The following is a 27,331-nucleotide window of genomic DNA, read 5'->3' on the forward strand; positions in this document are numbered from 1 at the left end:
AGCCACAAAAAGGAGACTAAGTAATTGCATAATTGTGATTATATTGGTAAAGTTGAAAATGTTAAGATAACTTACAAAAAAATTCAGGGAGCTTATACAACAGTCATTTACCCATCTTTTTTGGCAGGTATATTTTATGGTTGAATTGCTTTATTGCAAATATCTATTATAAATCCCTAGAGTAAAGGCCAAATTGCCTTTTATCACTCTGAGGCAAAAACACAATAGAAACTCTCAATAGAAAAATATGTGAAAGCGAGTTTTAAACTGACACCTCATAGTGGCATGAAGAAAATATTTTTACTTTTTAAAATATTTTTTCATTATTTACATGAGATTAAAATATAGTACATTTACAGATATGCAAATACTTCTTATCCTACATATCTTTTGAAATAGGCTTACTTGTCATGTTTAAGACTCAGTAATTAGACTCTCAGGCCATGGAAAGTAAAGTTGTGTAAATTATTTTAAAAAAGGTTTTTATTGTGAATTTAAAGCAAAATGTAAACCACTTTTCTATTATCTATAAAATTTAATCTAAATTATCATCTAATTTTTCAGAAAACTCATAATCAGCTTACTGTCTATATGTAATATCATACTTGAACTCATCACTTCAACTAATATCAATCATGTACCGAGATTCCTTAAACCTGGTATGCTTATTTTTAATCTCTAACTGGATTAATATATATAGATAAAGTTCTTGCTATCATGGAATTTATAATGTAATGGGATACTCAGTTAATACACAAACACACAGGCAAGATAATTTCAGATAATGATGACTTCCAGGAAGAAAATTAACTCAATTGGTGATATGATAAACAATTACATGTGGGAGAGATTGGTTGAGGGGTATTTTTGTGTTATGAAACATCCTTTCAGAATTAGATGTTGGAATTTTTTAATGATTTCAAGAAGTTTCCCAATGAAGATCTGAAAGAAAAGTTTTCAAGTGCAAAGGATGGGTTTAAGTCTCATGTCAAGTTCAAATTTTACTTTCTATGCAATAAATGGAAATTTACTGTGGCTAAGTATTAGGAGTTGGGGGAATGCTATTTGATATGAAGTCAGAGAAGCATATAGACGCTGTCAGATATAGAGGCTTGTAGTGCATGGTAAAGAGCCTAGTTGTACTCTAAGAATAAAGAAAAGTCATTGGAGAGCTTTAAGAAGCAGAATGGCCTAATTTTACCTAAGTTTTGTTTTGTTTTGTTTTGTTTTTAGATGGAGTCTTGCTCTGTTGCCCAGGCTGGAGTGCAGTGGCACAATCTCGGCTCACTGCAACATCCACCTCCCAAGTTCAAGGATTCTCCTGCCTCAGCTTCCCAAGTACCTGGCACTACAGGCACACATCACCACACCCAGCACTTTTTATTTTTTTTCTTTTTTGAGATGGGATCTGGCTCCCCTGCCCAGGCTGGAGTGCAGTGGCGCAATCTCAGCTCACTGCAACCACCACTTCCCGGTGTGTCCGGAATTGGTGGGTTCTTGGTCTCACTGACTTCAAGTTTGAAGACGTGGACCCTCGTGGTGAGTGTTACAGTTCTAAAGGTGGCGTGTCCGGAGTTTGTTCCTTCTGATGTTCGGATGTGTTCGGAGTTTCTTCCTTCTGGTGGGTTCGTGGTCTCGCTGGCTTCAAGAGTGAAGCTGCAGACCTTCACGGTGAGTGTTACAGCTCTTAAGGTGGCGCGTGGAGTTGTTCATTCCTTCCAATGTTCGGATGTGTTTGGAGTTTCTTCCTTCTAGTGGGTTCGTGGTCTCACTGGCTTCAGGAGTGAAGCTGCAGACCTTCACAGTGAGTGTTACAGTGAAGCTGCAGAACTTCGCAGTGAGTGTTACAGCTCATAAAAGCAGTGTGGACCCAAAGAGTGAGCAGTAGCAAGATTTATTGCAAAAAGCAAAAGAACAAAGCTTCCACACTGTGGAAGGAGACCCGAGTGGGTTGCCCCTGCTGGCTCAGGCAGCTGCTTTTATTCTCTTATCTGGCCACACCCACGTCCTGCTGATTGGTACAGCCGAGTGGTCTCTTCTAACAGGGCGATAATTGGTGCATTTACCATCCCTGAGCTAGACATAAAAGTTCTCCACATCCCCATCAGATCAGTTAGATACAGAGTATAGACACAAAGGTTCTCCAAGGCCCCACCAGAGCAGCTAGATACAGAGTGTCCATTGGTGCAGTCACAAACCCTCAGCTAGACACAGGGTGCTGATTGGTGTGTTCACAAACCTTGAGCTAGATACAGAGTGCCAATTGGTGTATTTACAATCCCTGAGCTAGACATAAAGGCTCTCCAAGGCCCCACCAGAGCAGATAGATACAGAGTGTCAGCTGGTGCATTCACAGACCCTGAGCTAGACACAGGGTGCTGATTGGTGTATTTACAATCCCCAAGCTAGACATAAAGGTTCTCCACATCTCCACCAGACTCAGGAACCCAGCTGGCTTCACCCAGTGGATCCTGCACCGGGGCTGCAGGTGGAGCTGCCTGCCAGTCCCACGCCATGCGCTCGCACTCCTCAGCCCTTGGGTGGTTGATGGGACTGGGCGCCGTGGACCAGGGGCTGGTGCTCGTCCGGGAGGCTTGGGCGCACAGAAGCCCATGGAGGGGGTGGGAGGCTCAGGCATGGCAGGCTGCAGGTCTCGAGCCCTACCCCGCGGGAAGGCAGCTAAGGCCCGGTGAGAAATCGAGCACAGCGCCGGTGGGCTGGCACTGCTGGGGGACCCAGTACACCCTCCACAGCTGCTGGCCTGGGTGCTAAGCTCCTCATTACCTGGGGCCAGCAGGGCCTGCCGGCTGCTCTGAGTGAGGGGCCCGCCAAGCCCACGCCCACCCGGAACTCCAGCCGGCCCGCAAGCGCCTTGCGCAGCCCCGGTTCCTGCTCGCGCCTCTCCCTCCACACCTCCCTGCAAGCTGTGGGAGCCGGTTCCCGCCTTGGCCAGCCCAGAAAGGGGCTCCCGCAGTTCAGCGGTGGGCTGAAGGGCTCCTCAAGTGCTGCCAAAGTGGGAGCCCAGGCAGAGGAGGCGCCAAGAGCGAGCGAGGGCTGTGAAGACTGCCAGCACGCTGTCACCTCTCACCGGGTTCAAGTGATTCTGCTGTCTCAGCCTCCCAAGTAGCTGGAATTATAGGCACCTGCCATCGTGCCTGGCTGATTTTTGTATTTTACTGGAGATGGGGTTTCACCATGTTGGCCAGGCTGGTATTGAATGCCTGGCCTCAGGTCATCCGCCCACCTTGACCTCTCAAAGTGCCAGGATTACAGGCGTGAGCCACCGTGCCCAGCCCAAGATTTTTGTAAAGATTAATATATCAGGAAATTAAAAGCTAAATCCAACAAATAACAACAACAAAAAAGAGGATGGATTGTAGCAAGGCAAGGCTGTATGTAGAAAGGGCAGTCCGAAACTATTACAGTTTTCCAAGTGAAAAATAATGGTGGTTTGAATTCAAATGAGACCACGGTTGGGGGAAGCGAGGCAAACAGATTTTAAATATAATTCAAACATAGAGTCAATAGTGATTACTTTTGGACTGCAAGTGATGGGATAGTGAAAGAAAAGAAACCTAGATCTTTGGTTTGAAATATTTTATTAATGGTTTTTCCATTCATTCACATACACTATCATAACTAGGGGTGTTAAATGTTAAGTATGGGATTTTAACCAGACCCTAGAGATCACTCCAGGCAAGGACACTCTTAAAAATGATGTTTGAGGCCGGGCGCTGTGGCTCACGCCTGTAATCCCAGCACTTTGGGAGGCCGAGGCGGGCAGATCACCTGAGGTCGGGAGTTTGAGATGAGCCTGGCCAATATGGTGAAACCTCGTCTCTACTAAAAATACAAAATTAGCTGAGCGTGGTGGCACATGCCTGTAATCCCAGCTATTCAGGAGACTGAGACAGGAGAATCGCATGAACCCAGGAGGCAGAGGTTGCAGTGAGCCGAGATCGCGCCATTGCACTCCAGCCTGGGGGACAAGAGCGAGACTTCGTCTCAAAAACAAACAAACAAAAATGACGTTTGAAAATCTACATAAATGTTATTTGTAGCTACAGCACTTTACTAATTAACTTAGGAAAGAATTACTATTGGTGGTGTAAAGTCCAACCTCAGTATCCATGGGAATTGATTACAGGGCGTCTACAAATACAAAAATCTGTAGAAGTTCAACCTCCTTTTGTAAAACGGCATAGTATTGCATAGTACTTATGCGTATCTTCCAGTATACTTTAAATCATCTCCGAAGTACTTACAATACCTAATACAATGTAAACGCTACAGAAATCATTGTTATATTATATTGTTTTTATTTGTATTATTTTTATTGTTTTTTTTTTAAAAAAAGAAGATATTGAACCCACACCGCCTATAATGACCACTTCAGCATAATGCAAAAAAAAAAAAAAAAAAAAATTATCGGGCCAGGCGCGGTGGCTCACGCCTGTAATCCCAGGACTTTGGGAGGCAGAGGCAGAGGCAGGTGGATCACTGAAGGTTAAGAGTTCCAGACCAGCCTGACCAACATGTGAAACCCCGTCTCTACTAAAAAAAAATACAAAAATTAACCGGGCATGGTGGCAGGTGCCTGTAATCCCAGCTACTCGGGAGGCTGAGGCAGAAGAATCTCTCGAACCCGGGAGGCAGAGGTTGCAGTGAGCTGAGATTGTGCCACTGCACTCCAGCCTGGGTGACAGAGCAAGACTCTGTCTCACAAAAAAAAAAAAAAGTATCAGAGCTTGTTAAAGAACAACAGCTGCATCCTTTATATGTTTGCTAAAGAAACATACTTTTCCTTAGGTTAGAAATGAATTACAAATTTTATTTCTCACATAAATATGTAGAGGAAATGTTAGGATTAACTTTCTAAATGTTTCTGCTTAGAATATTTATATTTAATTAATATGAAATTTGATTACACAATAAACAATTAATGAGGTCTTAAGTAGTAAGTTAATTATCCCTATGTTTGTTTATTGATAATCTGGTCATTAACTGAATTGCCCACAACAAACATTCTAACAAATTGAACTTCTATTAACAATCATGTTGTTAGTAAATTCAGTTACCATTCATGTTTATGTAAAGGAAGCTTTTCAATAGATAGAGCCTCAAGGCCAAGATTACATTAAATAGATAACAAAAATGAAACTTTAATAATTTAAAGAAGAAATAAAATCTTTTATCTTTAGTAATATGGTGCATATACTATGTTGAAAAAATTATCAGAAGTCATACTAATAATTGAATAAAATTAAGTTACAAATGCACAGTAAAATTGAAATAATTTTTTAATAGTTTCAGGGTGAAAGAGAGAGAAAGAATAACAAGAGGGTTAGATAAGGCTGACTGTATGGCCCTTCTGGAAGTGTTTGTTGATTTCAAAAACCAAAAGGGTGGCATTTTACAGTGAAGATGGGACAAACAGAAAATGAGGTCTTGGGTGAAAGGCAGAATATTAGACCTGAAAGCTCTTCCTTTTTTTTTTTTTTTTTTTGAGTCGGAGTCTTCCTGTCGCCATGCTGGAGTGCAGAGGTGTAATCTGCAATCTCGGCTCACTGCAACCTCTGCCTCCCAGGTTCAAGCAATTCTCCTGCCTCAGCCTCCCAAGTAGCCGGGACTACAGGCACACACCACCATGCCCAGCTAATTTTGTAGTTGTTGTTGTATTATTAGTAGACATGGGGTTTCACCCTATTATCCAGGCTGGTCTCAAACTCCTGACCTCGTGATCCACCTGCCTTGGCCTCCCAAAGTTGGGGGAGATTACAGGCATGAGCTAGTGTGCCTGGCCCTGAAGCTCTTTTAAACTTCAGAAAATTTTATAGAAGAAAAAATGTCAATAAATGGCAGAGGGTGTGACTGTGTCCCCTCCAAATTCATGTTGAAACTTAAATCCCAATGAGAGAGTTTGAAGAAGTGAGACCTATAAGACATAATTAGGCCATGAGGGCTTCACTGTCATTAATGGATTAGTGCCTTATAAAAGGGCCTGAGAGGCTAAGTTCACTCCTTCCATCACTTCTGCCACGTGAAGACAGCATTCATCCCCTCTGAAGGATGCAGCAATGAAGCATCCTATTGGAAGCAGAATGTATCTCTCACCAGACTTTGAATCTGGCAGCACTTTGATCTTAGACTTTCCAGCCTCAAAAACCATAAACAATACATTTATATTATTTATTAGCTACTCAGTCTCAGTATCAGATTTTTTTTTAGCAGCACAAAGGGACTAAGACAGGGAGACAAAAACAGAGCTTTCTGTCTTGTCCAGGGCTTTTTCCAAAAAAAAGTTTAACACACACACACACACACACACGCACACACATCACAGGATAAGAAAATAATCTAAACATATCAGCTGAAAAGATGCGACACATTGTAAACAAAGCATTAGCGAGGTCCTATACTTTAGCCATGTGTTAGACAGGAAACCTAGTAGAGATTTTAAACAACAGTTTGATCCTTCATCTTTTGTTTCTCCAAAACTAAGGGAAATCTCTGAGAGTGAGTCAAAGAAAAGTACAATGACCTGAAACCAGAACATAGAACAATAAACAGTATATAAATGCAAAAGCAAGGTGGCCTAAAAGGCAAATGATAATATAAGGATTGGGATCTCAAGTCTAAAATTCAATCTTCTACAAAGTAGAAGGATATGGATCTGAATACTCAATTTAAATCTTAGATGTTAGAATGGATCTAACATAGTCCCAGGTCAGCAACAGCTCTTGGTAATGGGCAGAATCAAATGGAAATTCATCCTGAACAAAGTTTTTCCAATGAAACCTTTTAAATATATAAGGGTGAACTCTTATCAAAATATGATATCTCAGAAAATTATAAAAAGTGGAAATAAGCCACAATGAGTTAGAAATAACAAAATCAATCGTAAAAATATATTCAATTGGAAATAGATCTAAAAAACAATTGTTTGAAATATGAAAGAAATTAAATGTGAAAAAAATTGTGAAAGGAAAAAGAGATTTACCAAAGATGCCAAATTGATGTGGTAAAAGCTCTAAATATAAATTTTATAAATGAAGAATAAATTTGTTGCAATTATACTTGATTGATCACCTAAACAGCAGACTAAAAACTGATAAAAGGATACCAGTAAACTGGAAAGCATATTTAAGAAAATTATCTTAAGAAAAATATGGTATAAAAGTTCAAATTGTGAAGGTTAGAATAAGAATATATAGCTTAGATCTAGTAAGCTTTCGAGACTTAGAACTATAAAAAAATGAAAAATGTAGTATTTGCTGGAAAATGACTGAGAAATTTCCAGAATTGATAAAATGAATTAATAAATATAGAAGGCACAATATATCAAAAGTGAAATATAAAGAAAATTGCAAATAGATAATTATAGTAAAGCTTTAGTGCATTAGCAACAAAGAAAAGTTCTTAACAGAAATAAAAGATTGAAAAAATCACAAAGTAATAACAATTTGGTCTATAACCAAATTTCTCAAAACTGATAATGGAAGTTAAAAAAGAGAATGATATTCTTATATTACTAAAAAGTAAAAATAGTCAATCCAGAATTAGCTATCTAGAAAATCTATTTCATGCTTGAGTGTAAAATAAAGATATTTATGTGCAATGAGAGAAAAGGAAATGATTATTAAGAGACAATTTTTAAGTAAATTTCTAAAAGACGTGCTGCATGAAACATCAAAATGAACCTGGAAATAATTTTGATACGAAGGAAAAACTCTGAACAATAAACTAAGCAATTCTGAACAGTATGCCTCTAGAGAACAAATAAGGTATTATCAGTTTATTAGGTTAAAAAGACAAATGATGTATAAACTGGACAAAACAATATGTAAATTAACATGTAAATGGAAGGACATGCTTTTTCCGAAGAATGCCTTTTACGTTGAAGTCACTTTTATTCTTTTTTAAAGGTATTTTACAGACATATATTTCTTAATGTTCTCTACTTTCAGAAAGTGAAAAATGAGCAAGTCTCACAATAGACATGTAAATTGAAATGGAGATATTCTCTCTTCTTGTATTTTCAGGAAAGCATTAAAATATTGATTTCATACTTTGTGAAACATACAAAGTTAAACTGAAAAGTAAATTATTAAAAAGAAAAGAGAGGAATAATTATGAAATCAGTAGAACAAAACAGTTGAATATTTAAAATAAATAAAAATACAATAGAAATAATAGAAATAATAATACAAATAAAAAGCATAAATTAAGAAAATAGGAATTAGTAGAAAATTTATTAATGATTATATCACATGTAAAAGGAATAAAAAAACTCTTTATAAACAGAAACAAACAAAAAAAACTCCAGATTTTACAATTTAAAAAGACATAAAGCAAAAGGGCACAGCCAGACTTATTCAAAAGTAAAAAAAATGATAATCTATACACTAGTAAGATGCTTTCCAAAAAAGATTTTAAAAAGATGATTGTAAAATAAAAGACATTTTAAGAAAAATCACATCCTTCAAAACATCAAAAGTTTCAATACAAGAAAAATAATAATACCTAACTTGCATGTACCTAATAAAATAATCTCAAAATATATAAAACTAGATCTCATGGAACTACAAGAAGAAATTGTTAAATTCACCATTAATGTGGAAGATTTCAATACACTATTCAGAATTATGAATAGATAAACTGCAAAAATAGTAAACTGCTTTAGAAAATACACATTCTTATTAATTTCACTTTTTTTTTACAAGAGTAAACAGCATTTAAGACATTAAACAAGTTTCACATTTCAATGAAATGGTGTCATGCAAACCACATCTTCTAACTGCAATAATATCAAATTAGAAATATTAACAAATAAGAAAAACATATTGAAAATTAATAATTATAAAACTAAACAACGTGTAGGTTTTAAAAAAACAATATAGGATCAGCTCCTTGATATATTGGCCATTTTGGTGACTTCCCAGAAAAGCCAGAAAGAAATCAGTGGAAAAGAATGAATGAGTGCTGGGCCAGAGTATATAGCTCTGAGTAGGCCAGAGGAGGTGAAGAGATCACCTGGAGCAACGAGGTGACGTTATGTTGTGGTGTCTAGGTGCACATGGGTGTGTGTCTGTCCAGTGAGAAGGACATAGAGGTTGGAGATTCTCATCAAGTGTTGAACTCTCATTTTCCCCACCTTTAAATCAGTTCCTCATATAATGATTTTCCTCTTGATAAACATTGTCAGCATCACCCAGTCACGGAGCCTTCAAACCCTGGAAGCATTTTGACTCCTCTCTTGTTTTCACACCCCACATTTGATCCATCGGTCAACCTGTTAACACCCCCTTCTAAATGTAGACAGAGTCTGATAATTCTCACAACTACCCTATTAGCTCAAACCAATATGATCTGTTGCTTGGACCACTGTAGCCCCACCCTGAATAGTCTCTCTGCTCACAGTCTTTACATACACCAGCTATGAACAAACTTTTTTTTCTTTTTCTTAGACAAGGTCTTGCTCTGTCACAGGCTGGAATGCAGTGGTATAATCATGACTCACTGCAGACTCTACTTCCAGGGTTCGAGCTATCTTCCTGCCTCAGGCTCCCAAGTAGCGAGGACTACTGGTGTATGCCACCATGCCTAGCTAATTTTTTGAAGAGATGGACTGTGTTACCCAGGCTGGTCTCAAACTCCTGCCTTCAAGCAATCCTCTTGCCTTGATATCCCAAATTCCTGGGATTACAGGAGTGAGCCACTGTGCCCAACCTGAACAAATCTTCTTTTAAAGGAAACGGATACTTTTCATAAATAAGGTCAGACTCTTTTTTTTTTTTTTTTTTTTTTTTTAAGACGGAGTCTCGCTCTGTCGCCCAGGCTGTAGTGCAGTGGCGCGATATCGTCTCACTGCAAGCTCCGCCTCCCGGGTTCACGCCATTCTCCTGCCTCCCGAGTAGCTGGGAGTACAGGCACCCACCACCACGCCAGGCTAATTGTTTGTATTTTTAGTAGAGACGGGGTTTCACCGTGTTATATAGGAATGGTCTCGATCTCCTGACAGCGTGATCCGTCCGCCTCGGCCCCCCAGGTGGCTCACGCTTGTAATCTCCTCGGCTGGGATTACAGGCATGAGCCACCACGCCCAGCCAAGGTCAGACTCTTAATGACTTCTCATCACACTTCAATCTCTTCTATACTCAATCTGCTCTAGTCATACTGGCCTCTCTTTTTTTGCAGGAACACGAGATATGATTCAAGTCTTCGCATTTGAAGTTCTCTTTGCCTGAAACACCCTTCACCATGTAGGTGCAAGTAGAGGAGGGTCTATTTAACCTATTTAAGCTTAAAACTAAGATCAAAGATTAGGCAAGATTCTAATGATTAGAATCATTACATTAAAAACTATACCATGCTATTTGAGTATTTTAGGCAAAACCGATTTGTTTGTAACATGTGTGATTTTAGAAAATGATGCTGTATTGATGTAAGGGAAAAAAGTGGAGGGGAGTTTTGCAATAATCCAGGAAAGAAGCTAATGTGTCTTTAATGAATTGTTGGGAAGAAAAGTTAAGAAATATAAAAAAAAAAAATTGAGCAAGAAACACTCCAATACATGATTACTAACTTGTAATATGAATATGATTTCAAGTTTTTAACTTAGTCAACAAATTGGTCGGTGGAATTATTCATGAAGATAGGCAACAAAGAAAAGTAATTGGCTATAAAGTCTGCAAAAATATTTCTGCAAATGGACAAGAAGTAAAAGAAGCCAGGCGCAGAAAGACAAATATTGCATATTTTCACTCATATATGGGAGTTAAAATAGTCGAGTTCACAGAGGCAGAGGGTAGAATAATAGATACCAGAGGCTGGAAAGGATGTGGGGCAGAGGGTGAGAAAAGGTTGATTAATGGGTACAAACATACAGTTAGATAAAAGGAAAAGGTTGTGATGTATGATAGCAAAGTAAGGTGACTTTTTAACAACAATGTATTGTATATTTCAAAATAGTTAGAAGAGAGGACGTGAAATGTTCCCAACATACAGAAATGACAAATACTTGAGGTGTTGATTACCCCAAATACCCTGATTTAATCACTGCATATTCTATGCATGTAAGTTAAATATCACATTTACCCACACATATGTACAAATACTATGCATCAATTTAAAAAATGCAAAAGACAAGTTTAAATGTATAAAATTATCACCACTAAAATGATGGTTAATAAAGCTTCCAATTCACGTCAAATTTTAAGATCCAAGATTTCCAGTCGTATACAGATTTATCTTACTTGTTAGATGTTAATATACAGAAGAGATTATTGAGGTTTGTACAGAAGAGATGTACAGAAGAGATTATTGAGGTTTGAGTAATTAACAGTTGAAATTACACCATGATACACATTACTTAAATCTACTAAATATGCTCAGAAATACATCCAAAAATCAAAGATATTAAAACATGTTCTTATATTTCTAAAATTTTAAAGTTTTGATTTTTATATCTACAATTATTTCACCAAAAGTTTAAATTTTGGTGTGTGTGTATGTATGTGTGTGGATTGAGTCAACTTTTGAAATGTAAATGACCATTTATAATTATCTAAATGCACAGGTTACTAAGTGATATTATAATTTATGAACACAATATGAAATAATTATATCAAGTTAGATAACCTATTCATCACCTCAAATACTTCACATTTTTTTATGGCGAGAACATTTAAAATGTACACATTTAGCTATTTTGAAATGTACAATACTCTGTTACTATTATATTCACCATGCAGTGCAATAGAACTTAAAAGACAAAAATTCTCTTGTCTGAGATTTTATACCCTTTGACCATCATCTCCCTTTCCCCCATCCCCATTTCTCTAGCCACCATTCTGCTCTCTGCTTCTATGAGCTTGATTGTCTTAGATTCCACATACAAGTGAAAGCATGTAGTATTTTTCTTTCTGTGCCTAGCTTGTTTCACTTAGCATAATGGTCTCAGTTCTATCCATGTTATTGCAAATGACAGAATTACCTTATTTTTTACAGGTATTAATAAATATTATTGCATTCTGTGTGTGTGTATATGTGTATACACACATATACACATATACACACACAATGTATATATACGTATATACATATGTATATACACATATACACACACACAATGTATTTTGCATACATATATATATGTATAAACCTTTTCTTCATCGATTTCTCTGTTGATGGACACTCAAGTTGATTCCATAACTTGGCTATTTTAAATATTGCTGTGATGAATATGGGAGTGGCAGAAATACCCAGAAGTTGAATTGCTAGGTAATATAACAATTCTATTTTTAGTTTTTTAAGGACCCTCTATACTATTTCCATGATGAATGTACTAATTTACATTCCCTCCAACAATGTATGAGAGTTCCCTTTTCTCCACATTCTTGCCAACACGTATCTTTCATGTTTTTGATAAAGGCCATTCTGACAGGTGTGAGATGATATCTCATTGTGGTTTTTATTTGCATTTCCCTAATGATTAGTGATGTTAGCACTTTTTCTTATATTAATTGGCTATTTGTATGTCTTCTGAGAAATGTCTATTCAGGTTCTTTGGCCACTTTAATTAGGATTTTTTTTTTTTTGCTTGCTATTAAGTTGTTTGGGTATTAACCTCTTATCAGATGTATGAACGGCAAATATTTACCCCCATTTCAGAATAGATTGTCCCTATACACTGTTAGTTGTTTCATTTGCTGTATAGAAGATTTTTAGGTTGATGCAATCCCACTTGTCTAGTTTTGCTTTTGTTGCCTGCACTTTTGGGGTCAAATACAAAAAAAATTGTCCAATCCAATGTCATGTAATTTTTCCCCTATGGTTTCTTCTAGTAATTTTAGAGTTTCCAGTCTATGTTTAAATCCGTAACCCATTTTCAGTTGATTTTTGTGCATGGTATAAAATAAGGTTCCAATTCTGCATGTGGAAATCCAGTTTTCCCAGCACTTTTATTGAAGAGACTATCCCTTTCCTGTTGCATATTTTTGGCACCTTTGTCAAAATCAGTTGACCAATGTTAATGAATCACTGGGTTCATTTCTGGACTCTTTATTATGTTCCATTGATTGATGAGTCTATTCTTTTTGCCAATACCATGCTGTTTTAATTATTTTGCAGTATATTAGGCAGTGTGATACCTCCAGCTTTGTTCTTTCTATTCATAATAACTATGACTAGTAGGGGTTTTTTGTGGTTCTATATATGTTTTATTTTTATGAAACATGTTATTGGAATTTTGATTACGTATTGCATTGAATCTGTAAATGACTTTGGGTAGTATGTACATTTCAGTAATATTAATTCTTCCAATCCACAAACGTTCCATTTATTTATGTCTTCTTCAATTTCTTCTATTAATATTTTATAGTTGTCAATGTACAAGCCTTTCACCTCATTAGCTATTTAAACTACATAACCCAAAAAAATGGGTTCCTGTTACATAAAAAGACAGAATATACGTTGATCATATCATATTCAATTTCAGGAAAGTTTGAGTGTGAATTTGATGGCCAGCCTTGGATTTGGGTATGTTGATAAGACTTGTATTATTTTTCCAATAATTAGAGATAGGAAAAAGAATCACTAAAAGGTAGATGTTAGCATGAACAAATCTAGGCAATTCCTTCTCTGCTTTATCTCTCTCAGTTTGAAAAACCAATCAGAGAAACCTATCATATACAAAAGAAAATGCTGAAAATACATGAAATACACACTCTGATTTCTGCATTTTATTTGGGAACCTTAGAAATCTAGTGACTCTTGTCAGCATCCGTTTGTAATAACCTCTGTGATACTTAACACAAACAGAAAATGTGTTGAGACCGTGCACACAGAAACTTGTAGGTCACACTTGGCTGTGCTGTATGGTATCACCAAGAAGCAGCAGTGAAACAGGGTAACACTGATTAAGGAAAGGAACTTCTCATCTGCATTTTGTTATTTTTAATGTTAATTTTAGTACCTCTTTGTTTAAGCCACTACGACTTATTTTATTAGTTTTAGCTCACAAAGTCCTAAAAAATGATAACTTCCTTGTTATGAAAGTTACATTTGCTTTGCATTATTCATCAGTTTAGTTAGTTCCTATATCTCTGACTCCTTGAGTAGGAACACAAACACTTCCAAATATCTGCAGAAGTAGCTTTGTATCAGAAATTCAATGTAACATACTCAGTGTTCTGAGCTCAACTGATTATGGAAAATTGCCTTTTTCTGATGAAGTAATCTGCATCTAGATTTTTGTCACCATGGTGAATGCAGCTTCCTCCAAATTCGTTTTACAAGGAAGTTTGTAGTTTGGAAATAATTTTCACTTCTTTTTAGAGAGAAAAACATTTTTGAAAAATTCTTTTTCTTTCAAAAAGACACTGATGCTCAAAATGTCTTAAAATATACTTAATTGACTTTTTTCAAAATTTCCTTTTTCAATTATTGGAGTGAAAAGACATTTTAAAGTCATAAATAATCTGTAATAAAATGAACCCAGATCATAATATAAATCACTAGGAAGTAAATTTTGTATTAAAATATCAATTTTGCATATTTATGCTAAAATGAGTCCTCGAAAATGAAAAGTTTTGATTAAACTGAACAATAAAATATGATAGATATATCATAAAATATAAACCTCCCATATAATAAATGTTCACTTTTTTAGAGAGTTTTATCATTTATTTAACTTGAAATTGTCTGACAGCTTAAGCACCCAAAGAGCTTTTGATTTGGCCAAAGATGCATGGCCACCTAGGGACAGCATCTGGCCTCCAGAGACACTTGCCTGCTGTTCCCCTGCTCCTTTCATTACAATGAGTACTCTGAGTTATTCTGAGGATTACAACAACCAAGTGAACAATGGATCTACAAGTAATTGTTATACCTTAATTTTTAGTCATTTTGCAGCTCAAACATAAGGCAGGGCAGTATAGTAAATACTTAACAAATCTAAGAAAAGATTTTCTGAAGTCTTTTCTTAGATTTGCATAATGGCTCTGCCTCCCACTGACTTTGAGATTTTAGTATTTAATTAACTTTTGGGTCTTTGTTTTCTCATAATAGACATTCTGTAAAAGGTAGTTATTATTATTTCTGACCACAGTAAATGTATAAAACAGTTGAAAGACTGGCATGCAATTTCTTATCTATGAAAAAAAAACACTTGTGAAATGTAAAACAGTGAGTTAAGATAAAGGTATTGGGAATATTAAACAAGGACAAGACAAAGATTTTTTTAAAGTAGAAGGTGACATTCCAAAAAGAATCACAGACATGATTAGAGTCTTCTGGATTATCTGATACTTGAATCCACAGCACATTAAATATTGGATAACAGTATCCTCATTATACGGACTATGAGGTATGCACTAGGCATAGGATTCAAAGTTAAACCAAATATAATCCTTGTCCTCAGTGGAAGTTAGTAAAAGTAAATCAGCTAGTATACTGTAATGAAAGAAATCATAGATGTGAAATATGTTGCTAAGTGAGTAGAGAAGAAAGGTTTGGTTAACATTGTGCTTGTGTGTGTTGGGGGTTGGTGGGCACTGAGTATGTGCAATATAGCAAGAGTTAAAGACCAATGAATGAAGAGATAACAGAGGGGTTGCTTGAGAAGTGAATTAAAATTTGCTTTTACCAGCCTATAATTTTATCTTGTAACATTTTATACAATCTGTCATTGTATCAGTATGCAGTTGTGGATTTAATGCCTAAATTTCCCACTGAAGTGTAAGTTCCATTAGGTTATGTCTCTTTTGCCTACTATTTTTTAAAAATAAATTTTATATTGTATTGAAGTTACAAGATATATAACATCACGTTGGATACAAAATAAAATTTATTTAAATGAAGTGCTTATTATAGTGGAACACATTTAATACATCGATCAATTCACATAGTTACCCATTTTACCCCTGTGGCAAGAGCAGCTATAATCTACTCATTTAGCAAAAATTTTGAATATACTATTATTAGTGACAGTCCTCATGTTATACATTAGATCTTTTGACTTGTTTATCCTACAGATCTGCTTCTTTGTATTTTTTTAAGTATATTTTCCCATTTCATCCCCCCTTGACAACCCCAACCCTGGTAACCACTGTTTTATTCTTTATCTCGATATATTAACCTTTTTTAAAGATTCCACAAATGAGATCATGCAATATTTCTCTTTCTGTGTCTGACTTATTTCATTTAGCATAATGTCCTCCAGTTTCATCTAAATGGTTGAAAGTCCTCCTTTTTTAGGGCTGAATAATATTTCATTGTATGTATATATACCAAAGTTTCTTTATCCATTTGTTCATAGATGGACACTTAGGTTGTGTCAAAGTTTATTTGGTTGCAATCAACAGGACCTAACCTTAGTTAACTATAGCAAACTTGGAAGGATGAGGATACTTCAATAATCTAAAGGAAAGGCTACATGGTAAGGACTAAGATATAACAGATTTAGGGCCATCCTTTAAACCTAAATATATATGAGTATATTAGAAATTGTTTTCAAATAGAGAGATATTATTAGTTTACTTTTAGAAATTATTTTCAAATAGAGATATTATTAGTTTATGTTTAGAAATTATTTTAAAATAGAGAGATATTATTAGTTTACTTTTTATTACAGTGGTAACACCTTGGAACATTGAATTTTAAGTAATTTAATCATATTTTTTAAAATTATGTTCCTCTGTTAATAATATCTATATTTTAAATCCACTTACGTTTTGAATAAAATAATCATGAAAAGCAACATCATGATAAATGTGCAACCTATATTGTCTGTAATACAGGGTGTTTAGATGTATGTAACAAAATGAAACAAATGAAGAGAAAATTACTACATAATAGAAAACAGTGATGCAGCTGTGATAAATTCAGTTTACAGATAGTAACAATCAATAGTTTAATGGAGCCATTTATTAGCATGCAGCAGAAGAAAAATATTAGATGATGAAATTACAAACAGTAATTTATCACTTCCCAAATGGATTATAGAAAGACAGTTTATCAAAAATAAAACCTCAATCATCACTGTTGTTTCCTTAAGTGTACAGTTAACAAAGGCACATATATAAAAGAAAAAGGATCAAAAATAATGTGTAAGAAACAGTCATAAAAATAAAATTTTAATAACAAATAAACCTATGAGAATTTCCAAAACATGTTACAATAAACACTATATTACATGAGAGATTTTAAGTCGAGATTGAAAATCTGAAACTTGATTACTGAAAACTACATATTCTAAATATTCTAAATGTTGCTATGGCAATAATTTATGTAGAAAACTAAATGCAACAGCATCACAGATACTGTTTGGCTCCAAAGCATAGCTATATATACAAGGGATATTAGCCAGCATAAGGCTTATTGCTGTCATTTCTCGACTTTTTTGGTTTATTTTTCTCATCATGATGGGTCATATTTTTATCCCTCTTTTCTTTCCTGTTAATTTTTGATTGAAGGCCAGACACAATAATTTTACCTTATTGAGCACTGGATATTTTTACATACTATAAATATTCTTGAGTTTTGTTTTAAAATACAATCAGCTTGCATGAAAATAGTTTGATGGCAGGTTTGATGGCAGGTAGTGCCAGAACAGTATGTATCCGGGACTAATTTTTAAAAATAAGTTGTATTACATATGTTTGACGTTTACAACATGATGTTATGTGATACTTGTAAGTTATAAAATGATTACTATAGTGACGCAGATTAAAATATCTCATATACTTTTTCTTTGTGACAAGAGCAGCTAAAATTTACTTATTTAGCAAAAAATCTGTATTTTTTTAGTCCTCACCTTGTACATTAAATTAATTTTAGTCCTCACCTTGTATTAATTTTAGTCCTCACCTTGTACATTAAATGTCCAAACATGTATCCTTTGACCTACATCTCACCATTTTCTTTCCCCCTATTCTTTCTGACCCGTCATAACCACCGTTTAATTCTTTACCTCTATGGATTTGAACTTTATGTTTTCTATTCCACAAATTCATGAGATCGTAGAATATTTTTCTTTCTGTATCTGGCTTATTTTACTTGGCATAATGTCCTCTAGGGTCATGCATGTTGTGGCAAATGACCAAATCTCCTTCTTTATTAAGGCTGAATAATATTCCATTGTATATCCATACTATATTCTCTTTATTCATTAATCAGTGACATTTTGTTTTCATATCTTAGCTATTATAAATAATGCTGCAATGAACATAGGAGTACAGATATCTCTTTGAGGTGGTGATTTCATCTCTATTTGGTATGTATCCAAAAGATGGATTGCTGGGTCATACGTTAGTTCTATTTGTAATTACTTTAGGATCTGCCACATTGCTTTCCACATGGCTGTACCGGTCTACATTCCCACGAACAGTGTATTAGGGTTCCCTTAACTCCACACTCTAGCCAACATTTATTGTCTCTCTTATTTTTTCATAATAAACATCCTTACAGGTGTGAAGTGACTCTTCGTAGTGGTTTTAATTGGCATTTCCCTGATGATTAGTGATGTTGAGCACCTTTTCATATTATTGTTAGTAGAAACATGGTTTTGCCATGTTGGCCAGGCTGGTCTCGAACTCCCAACCTCAGGTGATCTGCCCTCCTTGGCCTCCCAAAGTGCTAGGTTTACGGGCGTGAGCCACTGCGCCCGGCCATTTTTATATCTTCTTTAGAGAAATGTCTGTTCAGGACCTTTACCCCTTTTTAAATTAGGCTATTTGTTTTTCTACTATTGAGTTGTAATGATTCTTTATAAATTTTGATGCTAACCCTTTATCAGATACATGGCTTGCAAATATTTTTTCACAGTCTGTAGTTTGCCTTGTTTTGTTTATTTTTGTTTGGGTGTGCAGAAGCTTTTATTTTTTTTTGAGACGGAGTCTCGCTCTGTCTCCCGGGCTGGAGTGCAGTGGTGCAATCTCGGCTCACTGCAAGCTCCGCCTCCCAGGTTCACGCCATTCTCCTGCCCCGGCCTCCGGAGTAGCTGGGACTACAGGCGCCCGCCACCGCTCCCGGCTAATTTTTTGTATTTTTAGTAGAGACGGGGTTTCACCGTGGTCTCGATCTCCTGACCTCATGATCCACCCGCCTCGGCTTCCCAAAGTGCTGGGATTACAGGTGTGAGCCACCACGCCCGGCAGAAGCTTTTATTTTGATATAGTCTTATTTATTTATTTTTGCTATTGTAGCCTGAGCTTTTTCTTTGATATTTAGAAAGTAATTGCCAAGAACAAATGTTGAGGTGCTTTTCTCCTATATTTTACTTGAAGATTTATGTGGTTTCATTTTTTACATTTAGGTCTTTTATCCATTTTGAGTTGATTGCTGTGTATGACATGACTCCGATTTCACTCATTTCATGAAGAAATTCAGTCTTCCTAGTAAAGGCTATCCTTTCCCCATCGTGTCTTTTTGGTTGTCTTGTCAAAATTTAGTTGCATTTATTTCTTGGCTCTCTATTTGGGCTAATTTTTTTTTCACGCCTGAGGCCATACCTCTCTGAGTTGTCTACTCAATGGTCCACAAATTGCATATTTACTATTCGTATTAAAGTGGTTATAAATTATTCATGTTGGAGAAATCTGTTCTAGCAGTAAAGTAGCTGGTAGCAGGAGCAGGGTTGACATTCTATAAACTTATTGCACTTTATGTCAGAAGGCTTAGTACCTAGGCCTGTCAATGTAATGATGTTATCATCTCACTCATACTTTAATGTAATGGTGACATAACACAAAGCATATCTCTTGTCATGTTTTTCGATTTTCCACCAGACCATATATGTACCCACCACATTGTACCTTTGGGCCTTTCAGAGTATTCTCCTTATCCCTCCCACGCACGTTGCACACTTACTATGTCTAGTCATCTCCACATATTTCTTGTAAACGTTTCTCTTATATCATTGCCTAAGACCCTGGCACCTTTTGTCAGGGATTGTGTTAGATCTCTTCCCTTCAGTTGATTATTTTCAGATTCCTTCCCATTTAAGCAAGGAGGAGAATTTAGCCCCTTATCAACTATTTTATGCTTCATTTGTGATTCTCAACACTGAATTTTAATTCAGCCAGCAGAGTATATGTTATATCTAAAGTTGAAGCTATTTTTCAACCTCTCAGCTACTGATAATGTGCTACCAGTTCTCTAGTGGCAAACTGATCCATTTTCTCCTTTGTTTGTAATTCCGTTTTTCAGTAGTTATGTAAACAATTTCACTTGATTTTGTTCTTCCACCTTTTCTTCATCTTCACTTTAATGACACCTTTTAATTGGAAGGAAGTTGTTCAAGGGGAGATAGTATCAAATTTTTATGCTTATCTAACACATATATGGTAACTACTGTCTGCATATTTTCTTCCCACCCCCAAAGTCAGGTTACAAATAACACTGAAGATAAGAAGATACATGATTTGTATCAATAATATCAAATTCTGGGTGATCTCTTATTCTCACATTGCTGATCTAGATTTGTCTGTTTCCTTTACATTACTATTGTTTTGGAAAGAGTATACCATTTGTTATCTTGGGAGGGAGTAGAGCAGTTTGGCTTTCTCAGTGCATGTTTGCTAAATTTCCACCTTCACCCACTGCCATCAGTTAATTATATTATAATCTGCAAGTGTCTAGTCACAAAAGTTTGTAGCCACATTGGGTATAGAATTATTTCTTTCATTTAGGAATTATCTAAATCAGTGGTATACTTCTGTGATCATTTATTTGAAAAATCCATGCTAGCAGGATGCACTGGTCTTCTAACACTTCTGTTTATATTGTTCTAACTCTTTAACATAACACAGTTTATATTTCACTATTATCTTGATAGGGCCTCTATCTACTTGTAGATTCTTTTGGATAATTAATAGCTGTGAATTAGCTTATGGATAAATATCATGTCTTCCAAGAGAGCATCAACAATAGCAGCATGAGAAGATTTTTTCAAAACTGCAAGGCAGTACTACTTACTTTATTTTGTTTTAGTTTCTGTATTTATTCTACCTTTAGGGTTTTTTTTTTGGTTTTATTATTATTATTATTGTTATTTAATTAACAAATACTGTCACAATAGTAAGGGAATGGTCTGCTCTTTTTTGCTCTATTTGGTAAACCATGCTTTATACATTAACCAATTTTCAATTATATGTTATACAAATTTTATTAAGACTTCTGTAAAATGATTTGTTGGCCTTTGACAAAACTGACAAAAACAAGCAATGGGGAAAGGATTCCCTATTTAATAAATGGTGTTGGGAAAACTGGCTAGCCATATGCAGAAAACTGAAACTGGACCCCTTGCTTACACCTTATACAAAATTTAACTCAAGATGGATTAGAGGCTTAAAGGTAAGACCTAAAAACCATAAAAACTCTAGAAGAAAACCTAGGCAATACCATTCAGGACATAAGCGTGGGCAAAGACTTCATGACTAAAACACCAAAAGTAACTGCAACAAAAGCCAAAATTGACAAATGGGAACTAATTAAAATAAAGAGCTTCTGCACGGCAAAAGAAACTATCATCAGAGTGAACAGGCAACCTACAGAATGGGAGAAATATTTTGCAATCTATCCATCTGAAAAAAGTATAATATCCAGAATCTACAAGGAACTTAAACGTTATTTACAAGAAAAAAACAAACAACCCCATCAAAAAATGGGTGAAGGATATGAACAGGCACTTCTCAAAGAATACATTTATGCAGCCAACAAACATGAATAAAAGCTCATCATCACTGGTCATTAGACAAATGCAAATCAAAACAATGAGATACCATCTTAGGCCAGTTAAAATGACAATCAAGAAAAAGTCAGGAAACAACAGATGCTGGAGAGGATGTGGAGAAATAGGAACTCGTTTACACTGTTGATGGGAGTGTAAATTAGTTCAACCATTTTGGAAGACAGTGTGGCGATTCCTCAAGGATCTAGAACCAGAAATACCATTTGACCCAGCAGTCCCATTACTGGGTATATACCCAAAGGATTATAAATCATTCTATTATAAGGACACATGCACATGTATGTTTATTGCAGCACTATTCACAATAGCAAAGACTTGGAACCAACCCAAATGCCCATCAAGGATAGACTGGATGCGGTCTCACTTTCTATTTGAATACTCTTTAATTCTTTCTCTTGCCTGATTGCTTTGGCCAGAACTTCCACTATGCTGAATAGGAGTGTTGAGAGAGGGCATCCTTGTCTTGTGGCAGTTTTCAAAAGGAATGCTTCCAGCTTTTGTCCATTCAATATAATATTGGCTGTGGTTTTGTTATATATGGCTCTTATTATTTTGAGTTGTGTTCCATCAATACCTAGTTTATGGAAAGTTTTTAACATGAAGGGATTTTATTGAAGGCTTTTTTGTGTGTGTCTGTTGAGATAACCATGTGGTTTTTGTGTTTAGTTTTGTTTATGTGATGAATTGCACTTATTGATTTGCATACTTACATCTCAGGGATAAAGCCAACTTGATTTTGATGTGCTACTAGATTTGGTTTGCCAATATTTCACTGAGAATTTTTGCATTGATGTTGAGGGACATTGGCCTGAAGTTTTCTTTTTTTGTTGTATCTCGGCCAGGTTTGGGTATCAGGATGATGCTGGCCTCATACAATGAGTAATGGAAGAGTCCCTCCTTTTTAATGGTTTTGAATACTTTCAGAAGAAATGGTACCAGCTCCTCTTTTTATCTCTGATAGAATTCAGCTGAAAATTCATCTTGACCTGGGCTCTTTTTGGTTGGTAGGCTACTTATTACTGTCTTAATTTCAGAACTTCTTTTTTGTCTATTTAGAGATTCAACTTTTTCCTGGTTCAGTCTTGGGAGGGTGTATGTTTCCAATAATTTATCTATTTCTTCTTCTAAATTTTCTAGTTTATTTGCATAGAGGTGTTTATAGTATTCTCTGACGGTTGTTTATGTTCCTATAAGGTCAGCAGTGATATCCCTTTATCATTTTCATTGTGTCTATTTTATTTCTCTCTCTTCTTTATAAGTCTAGCTAGTGGTATATCTATTTTATTATTTTTTCAAAAAAAACAGCTCCTGGATTCATTTATTTGTGTGAAGGGTTTTTTATTTTTTTTCATCTCTATCTCCTTCAGTTCCACTCTGAACTTGGTTATTTCTTGTCTTCTGCTAGCTTTGGGGTCCGGTTGCTCTTGATTCTCTAGTTCTTTTCTGTATGATTTGGTTTGCCAAATTAGGATGTAGGCTTGAGATTTTTCTAGCTTTTTGATGAAACCACGATTTTTTTAAGGACCCGGGAGCCATTCCTTTGCAATGTAATCATCAAGGAATATAGTGTTCCTATCTCTGAGTCTTTGTAGGAGAGTAGACACCTAATTTCTATGTGTTTTGCTCCAAGCGGTAACACCACCTTCTGTCATGAAGATAAAAGAAAGTTGACTTTTACTTTGGTTAAGAATAATCAGCAAACACAGAAGGCCGACCCCAGCTTTTAAAAACCTTGACATTGCTTCGGGGCAGGTGAATGCAGTCTATGTTCTGGTCTCTCTCCAGGATTCCAATAGAAATCGAGTAGAGTTTTTCTTAACTATTTACCTTAGACTGGTGAAATTTTTCCTTTGGCAGTATTAATGTTAACTTTTCTGAGTTTGGTAATTGTATTATGATATGTAGGGCAATGTCCATGTTATTAAGACATACCTAAGTGTTCAGGAGTGAAGCATCAAATAATAACTATCCAAAAATTTAGCAAAATCTCTCTCTCTCTCTCTGTCTCTCTGTCTCACACGCACACACTCTGTGTGTGTGTGTGTGTGTGCATGTGCATGTGTGTATGCATACGTGCATAAGTAACTGACCAACAATGAGAGCAAAGTGAGAATGAGAGTGAGAGAGAGAGAGAGAGAGGAGAGATACTGGTGAATAATCAGATGGTGAAATGGAATGAGTGGACATGGCCTTATGAAATAGTATATACAACATATTACCACATCTGTTATAGTGATTCTGGGGGCATGGTCCTCTTCATCTCTTAATTATAAGAAAATCTTTGTCTCTATTTAGGACTTGATTTTTTTTTCTGATGGAAAAAATGATTAAAAATGCTTATGTCTAAGCATTATACTCTATGATTGTATTATCTTTAATCTACATCTTGAGGTGATTAACATTTGAAATACATTAACAGAATCAATGTAACAGATGTGCTTTCCTGTACCTATTAAATATCATTATTGAAACCTGTACCAGAGGGCATTTCAATTAACCAGAGAAATATTAAAAATCAGTTTTATTCACAAAATGAATGGTGTTCAAGACAAATGCTTGGGACACACTGTCTTTGTTTTTATGGGTCTCACAGTTTTATGGAACTCACTTTTGTTGTGAGAATGAGTTACAAGAAACTAGAAAGCTGATCTTTGAATAGCTGCTGAGCAGTGCTCAGACTCTAATTCCCATTAGTCCTGTTTTTCCCCTACTTCATAGAAGACACTGTCTCCTCACGTAATTTCTGCTTCTGGATAGATAAAGTGCCAGCCTTTCAGTGAACCTATTAAAAACAGGACTAGTGCCTTTTTGGCAGAATTTACTCTATTATTTGTTTTCATAGTTATATTCTACATATTAGTGAAGTTAGAAAATACCTCTGGATAGTCCACCACTCAAGTTAATTAATATTTACCAAAAGAATTTTACAATTAAGAACTGCTACTGGATTGACTTTGATTAGTTTGCAACATTAGTTTTTAGGACTGTTGTGAGAATTGAAAGAGATAATACATATATGTTGCTTATAGTACTACATATTATATTCTAAAATTCAATAACTTTCAGATATTATTTCATACTAATATTAAACATGTGCTACTTCTATTTTTTATGTTTAAATTTTTGGTTGAGACAAGATCTTGTTTTATTGCCCAGGGTTGTCTTGAACTCCTAGTCTCAAACTATTCTCTACCTCCCAAAGTGCTGCGATTACAGGAGTGAGTCACCACTCCTGGCTAGTATATTTGCAACTTAATAAAAAATGTCGATATTTATTTTTTAAAATTACAACAGTCCTGCCATAAAATCACGCTTACTTAGTAATACACTTTATCAGACAGGGTTGCTACAGTAAACAGGATTCTCCTAATGGTTCAAATGAAGGGAATATTTACAGATTTATGAGCAGATTTAGCAGAATATAGAAGAGATGATGAGCTATTCAGAGAAAAGCAACTGCGAAGAGTTATTATAACACCTACGTCTGTATTGTTAAGGGTAGAAAATGGTGTTAGAAAAATCTGAGAAGTGTACTCAGAAATGCTGTAGTCCAGGAAGGGAACAACTATTCTCTGACAGGTGGTGCTAAAACATGAAGAGAATGAGAAGGAATGGCTGACCTTCCTCTTTCTCTGATCTGTCAGTAACTTGCATTGTACATACAAGAGAAAGCCAGAGAGCAATGGAGCCCAGATGATGTAACCCACAGTCTCAGCCTCCAGGACGTCCAGGAAGGCACAGAGAGATGGATAATTTAAGGCAATCAGGAAATAAGCTGTCCACATTCTTTTATTGTCATATGCAAATTATATAGTGTTAAAAATATTTGCAACAGATGGCAAACTATACAAACCATTCTCCAATTTTTTTTGTTGTTTAAAACTGACACAGACACAATGAAACCCGTATGTCTGTCAGTTAATGCTTTGTGAGGCATAGGTTAGTTCAAACCTCAATCCAAACTGTTGAGCACCTCTCCTATCTGTAAATAATGTCTTCATGCACTAAGGCTTTAAATTTCTATGACCATATAAGCATCTTCACTGACATGAACTTTTTTTCTTTGGTGTCTCATTCTACAATGTTTGGCATTTCTCTCTTTAAAACAAATGATTTCTCATTTGACAGGTGATAAAAATAAATGTTTCAGTTACCACCACATTAAAATAAGTTGACAAAAGTTCTTTATTGTTATTTCTTGTCACTGTTTCTTCATCAAGCTTTTTTTTTTTTCTTTCACACTCAGTGTAATAGTAATCAATATGCCCTCGGAATGTATTATGTTTTATGGTTATATTTGCCCCAAATTCAAGCCATGGAAGTTAATATTTTATATAGATCTGTATACATTACAGAAAAATAAGAGATAGTGCACTTAGAGAAGGTACATTAACTACAGATAGACATCACATTCCACCAAATGGCACATCTATTCTGTACTGAATCTTGCTAACTGTATTTTTAGAGTGTTTTAAACATTTTAGAGTAATGTACCCGTTTGAGTCTAATTGAATGTTAAAAAAAGGCAAAGAGAAAAAAAAAAAACATGTCTACATTAAAAGGCTGAGATATGGTGTTTTTACTTTAAGAAAGAAAATAAACTTTAGGCATTTAAGAAATCAGTTTTTTATCACGGAAAATGATCAAAATAGGCATTTAGAAAGTTAATTAAGAAGCATATTCTAAGCATCCATATGTTAAAAATAGTACACTTTTAACGTTTAGACTTTTGTTGTGGTATTAGTCATGCAACTTGGTTCTTATTTCCAAATACGATTTGGCTGTTATAGAATCTTTGCATGTGGATATGAATTTTTGAAACAGCTTTTGAAGTTCTTCAAAAAATTCTACTGGGATTTTGATAGGGATGCATGAATATATAGATAAGTTTGAGAAAGACTGATGTATTAACAATATCAAGTTTTGCAAACTAACAATACGTATCTCTCAAATTTTTTCTTTTATAACTACATTATTTTGTATTTTTATTGATTTATTTTTTTAAAATTGTAACTTTTATTTCAGCTGCAAAGGGTACATGAGTATATTGCCCCAGGTGGTGAACATAGTACACTATAAGTAGTTTTTAAGTCCATGCCCCGCCCCCTCCATCCCCCACTAGCAGTCCACAGTGTCTACTGTTCTCATGTTTATGTCTGTGTGTACTCAAGGTTTAGCTCCCACTTACAAGTAAGAACATGTTGTATTTGGGTTCCTCTTCCTGCATTAACTCTCTTAGGATTATGACCCCCCAGCTCCAGTTGCTGCAAAAACATGATTTCATTCTTTTTTTTTTTTTTTTTGAGACGGAGTCTCACTCTTTCACCCAGGCTGGAGTGCAGTGGCGCGGTCTCGGCTCACTGCAAGCTCTGCCTCCCAGGTTCACGCCATTCTCCTGCCTCAGCCTCCCGAGTAGCTGGGACTACAGGTGCCCGCCACTACACCAGCTAATTTTTTATATTTTTAGTAGGGATGGGGTTTCACCTGTGTTACCTCGTGATCCGTCCGTCTCGGCCTCCCAAAGTGCTGGGATTACAGGCGTGAGCCACTGTGCCAGGCCGATTTCATTCTTGTTATGGC

At 35.7% G+C, this 27,331-nt stretch overlaps 1 protein-coding gene across 2 annotated transcripts in view; it reads left to right on the forward strand.

The window, feature by feature from the left end:
* The first annotated feature begins 634 nt into the window (after positions 1-634).
* LOC129463631 (UPF0764 protein C16orf89-like) overlaps positions 635-27,331 on the forward strand; it is a 36,441-nt gene continuing 9,744 nt past the window's right edge. Inside the window, exons 1-3 of one of the 2 annotated variants that reach the window (XM_063618781.1) lie at positions 635-659; positions 1,234-1,539; positions 10,198-10,262. In XM_063618781.1, coding sequence (XP_063474851.1) covers positions 636-659; positions 1,234-1,539; positions 10,198-10,212 — 345 coding nt within the window. In that variant the 5' untranslated portion in view covers position 635 and the 3' untranslated portion in view covers positions 10,213-10,262. Of the gene's footprint in view, positions 660-1,233; positions 1,540-10,197; positions 10,263-27,331 lie in introns of those variants that run through there. The other variant, XR_008651249.2, reaches the window with a different exon arrangement.

Source organism: Symphalangus syndactylus, chromosome 15 (assembly GCF_028878055.3).
Source record: "Symphalangus syndactylus isolate Jambi chromosome 15, NHGRI_mSymSyn1-v2.1_pri, whole genome shotgun sequence".
NCBI classification, from domain to species: domain Eukaryota; kingdom Metazoa; phylum Chordata; class Mammalia; order Primates; family Hylobatidae; genus Symphalangus; species Symphalangus syndactylus.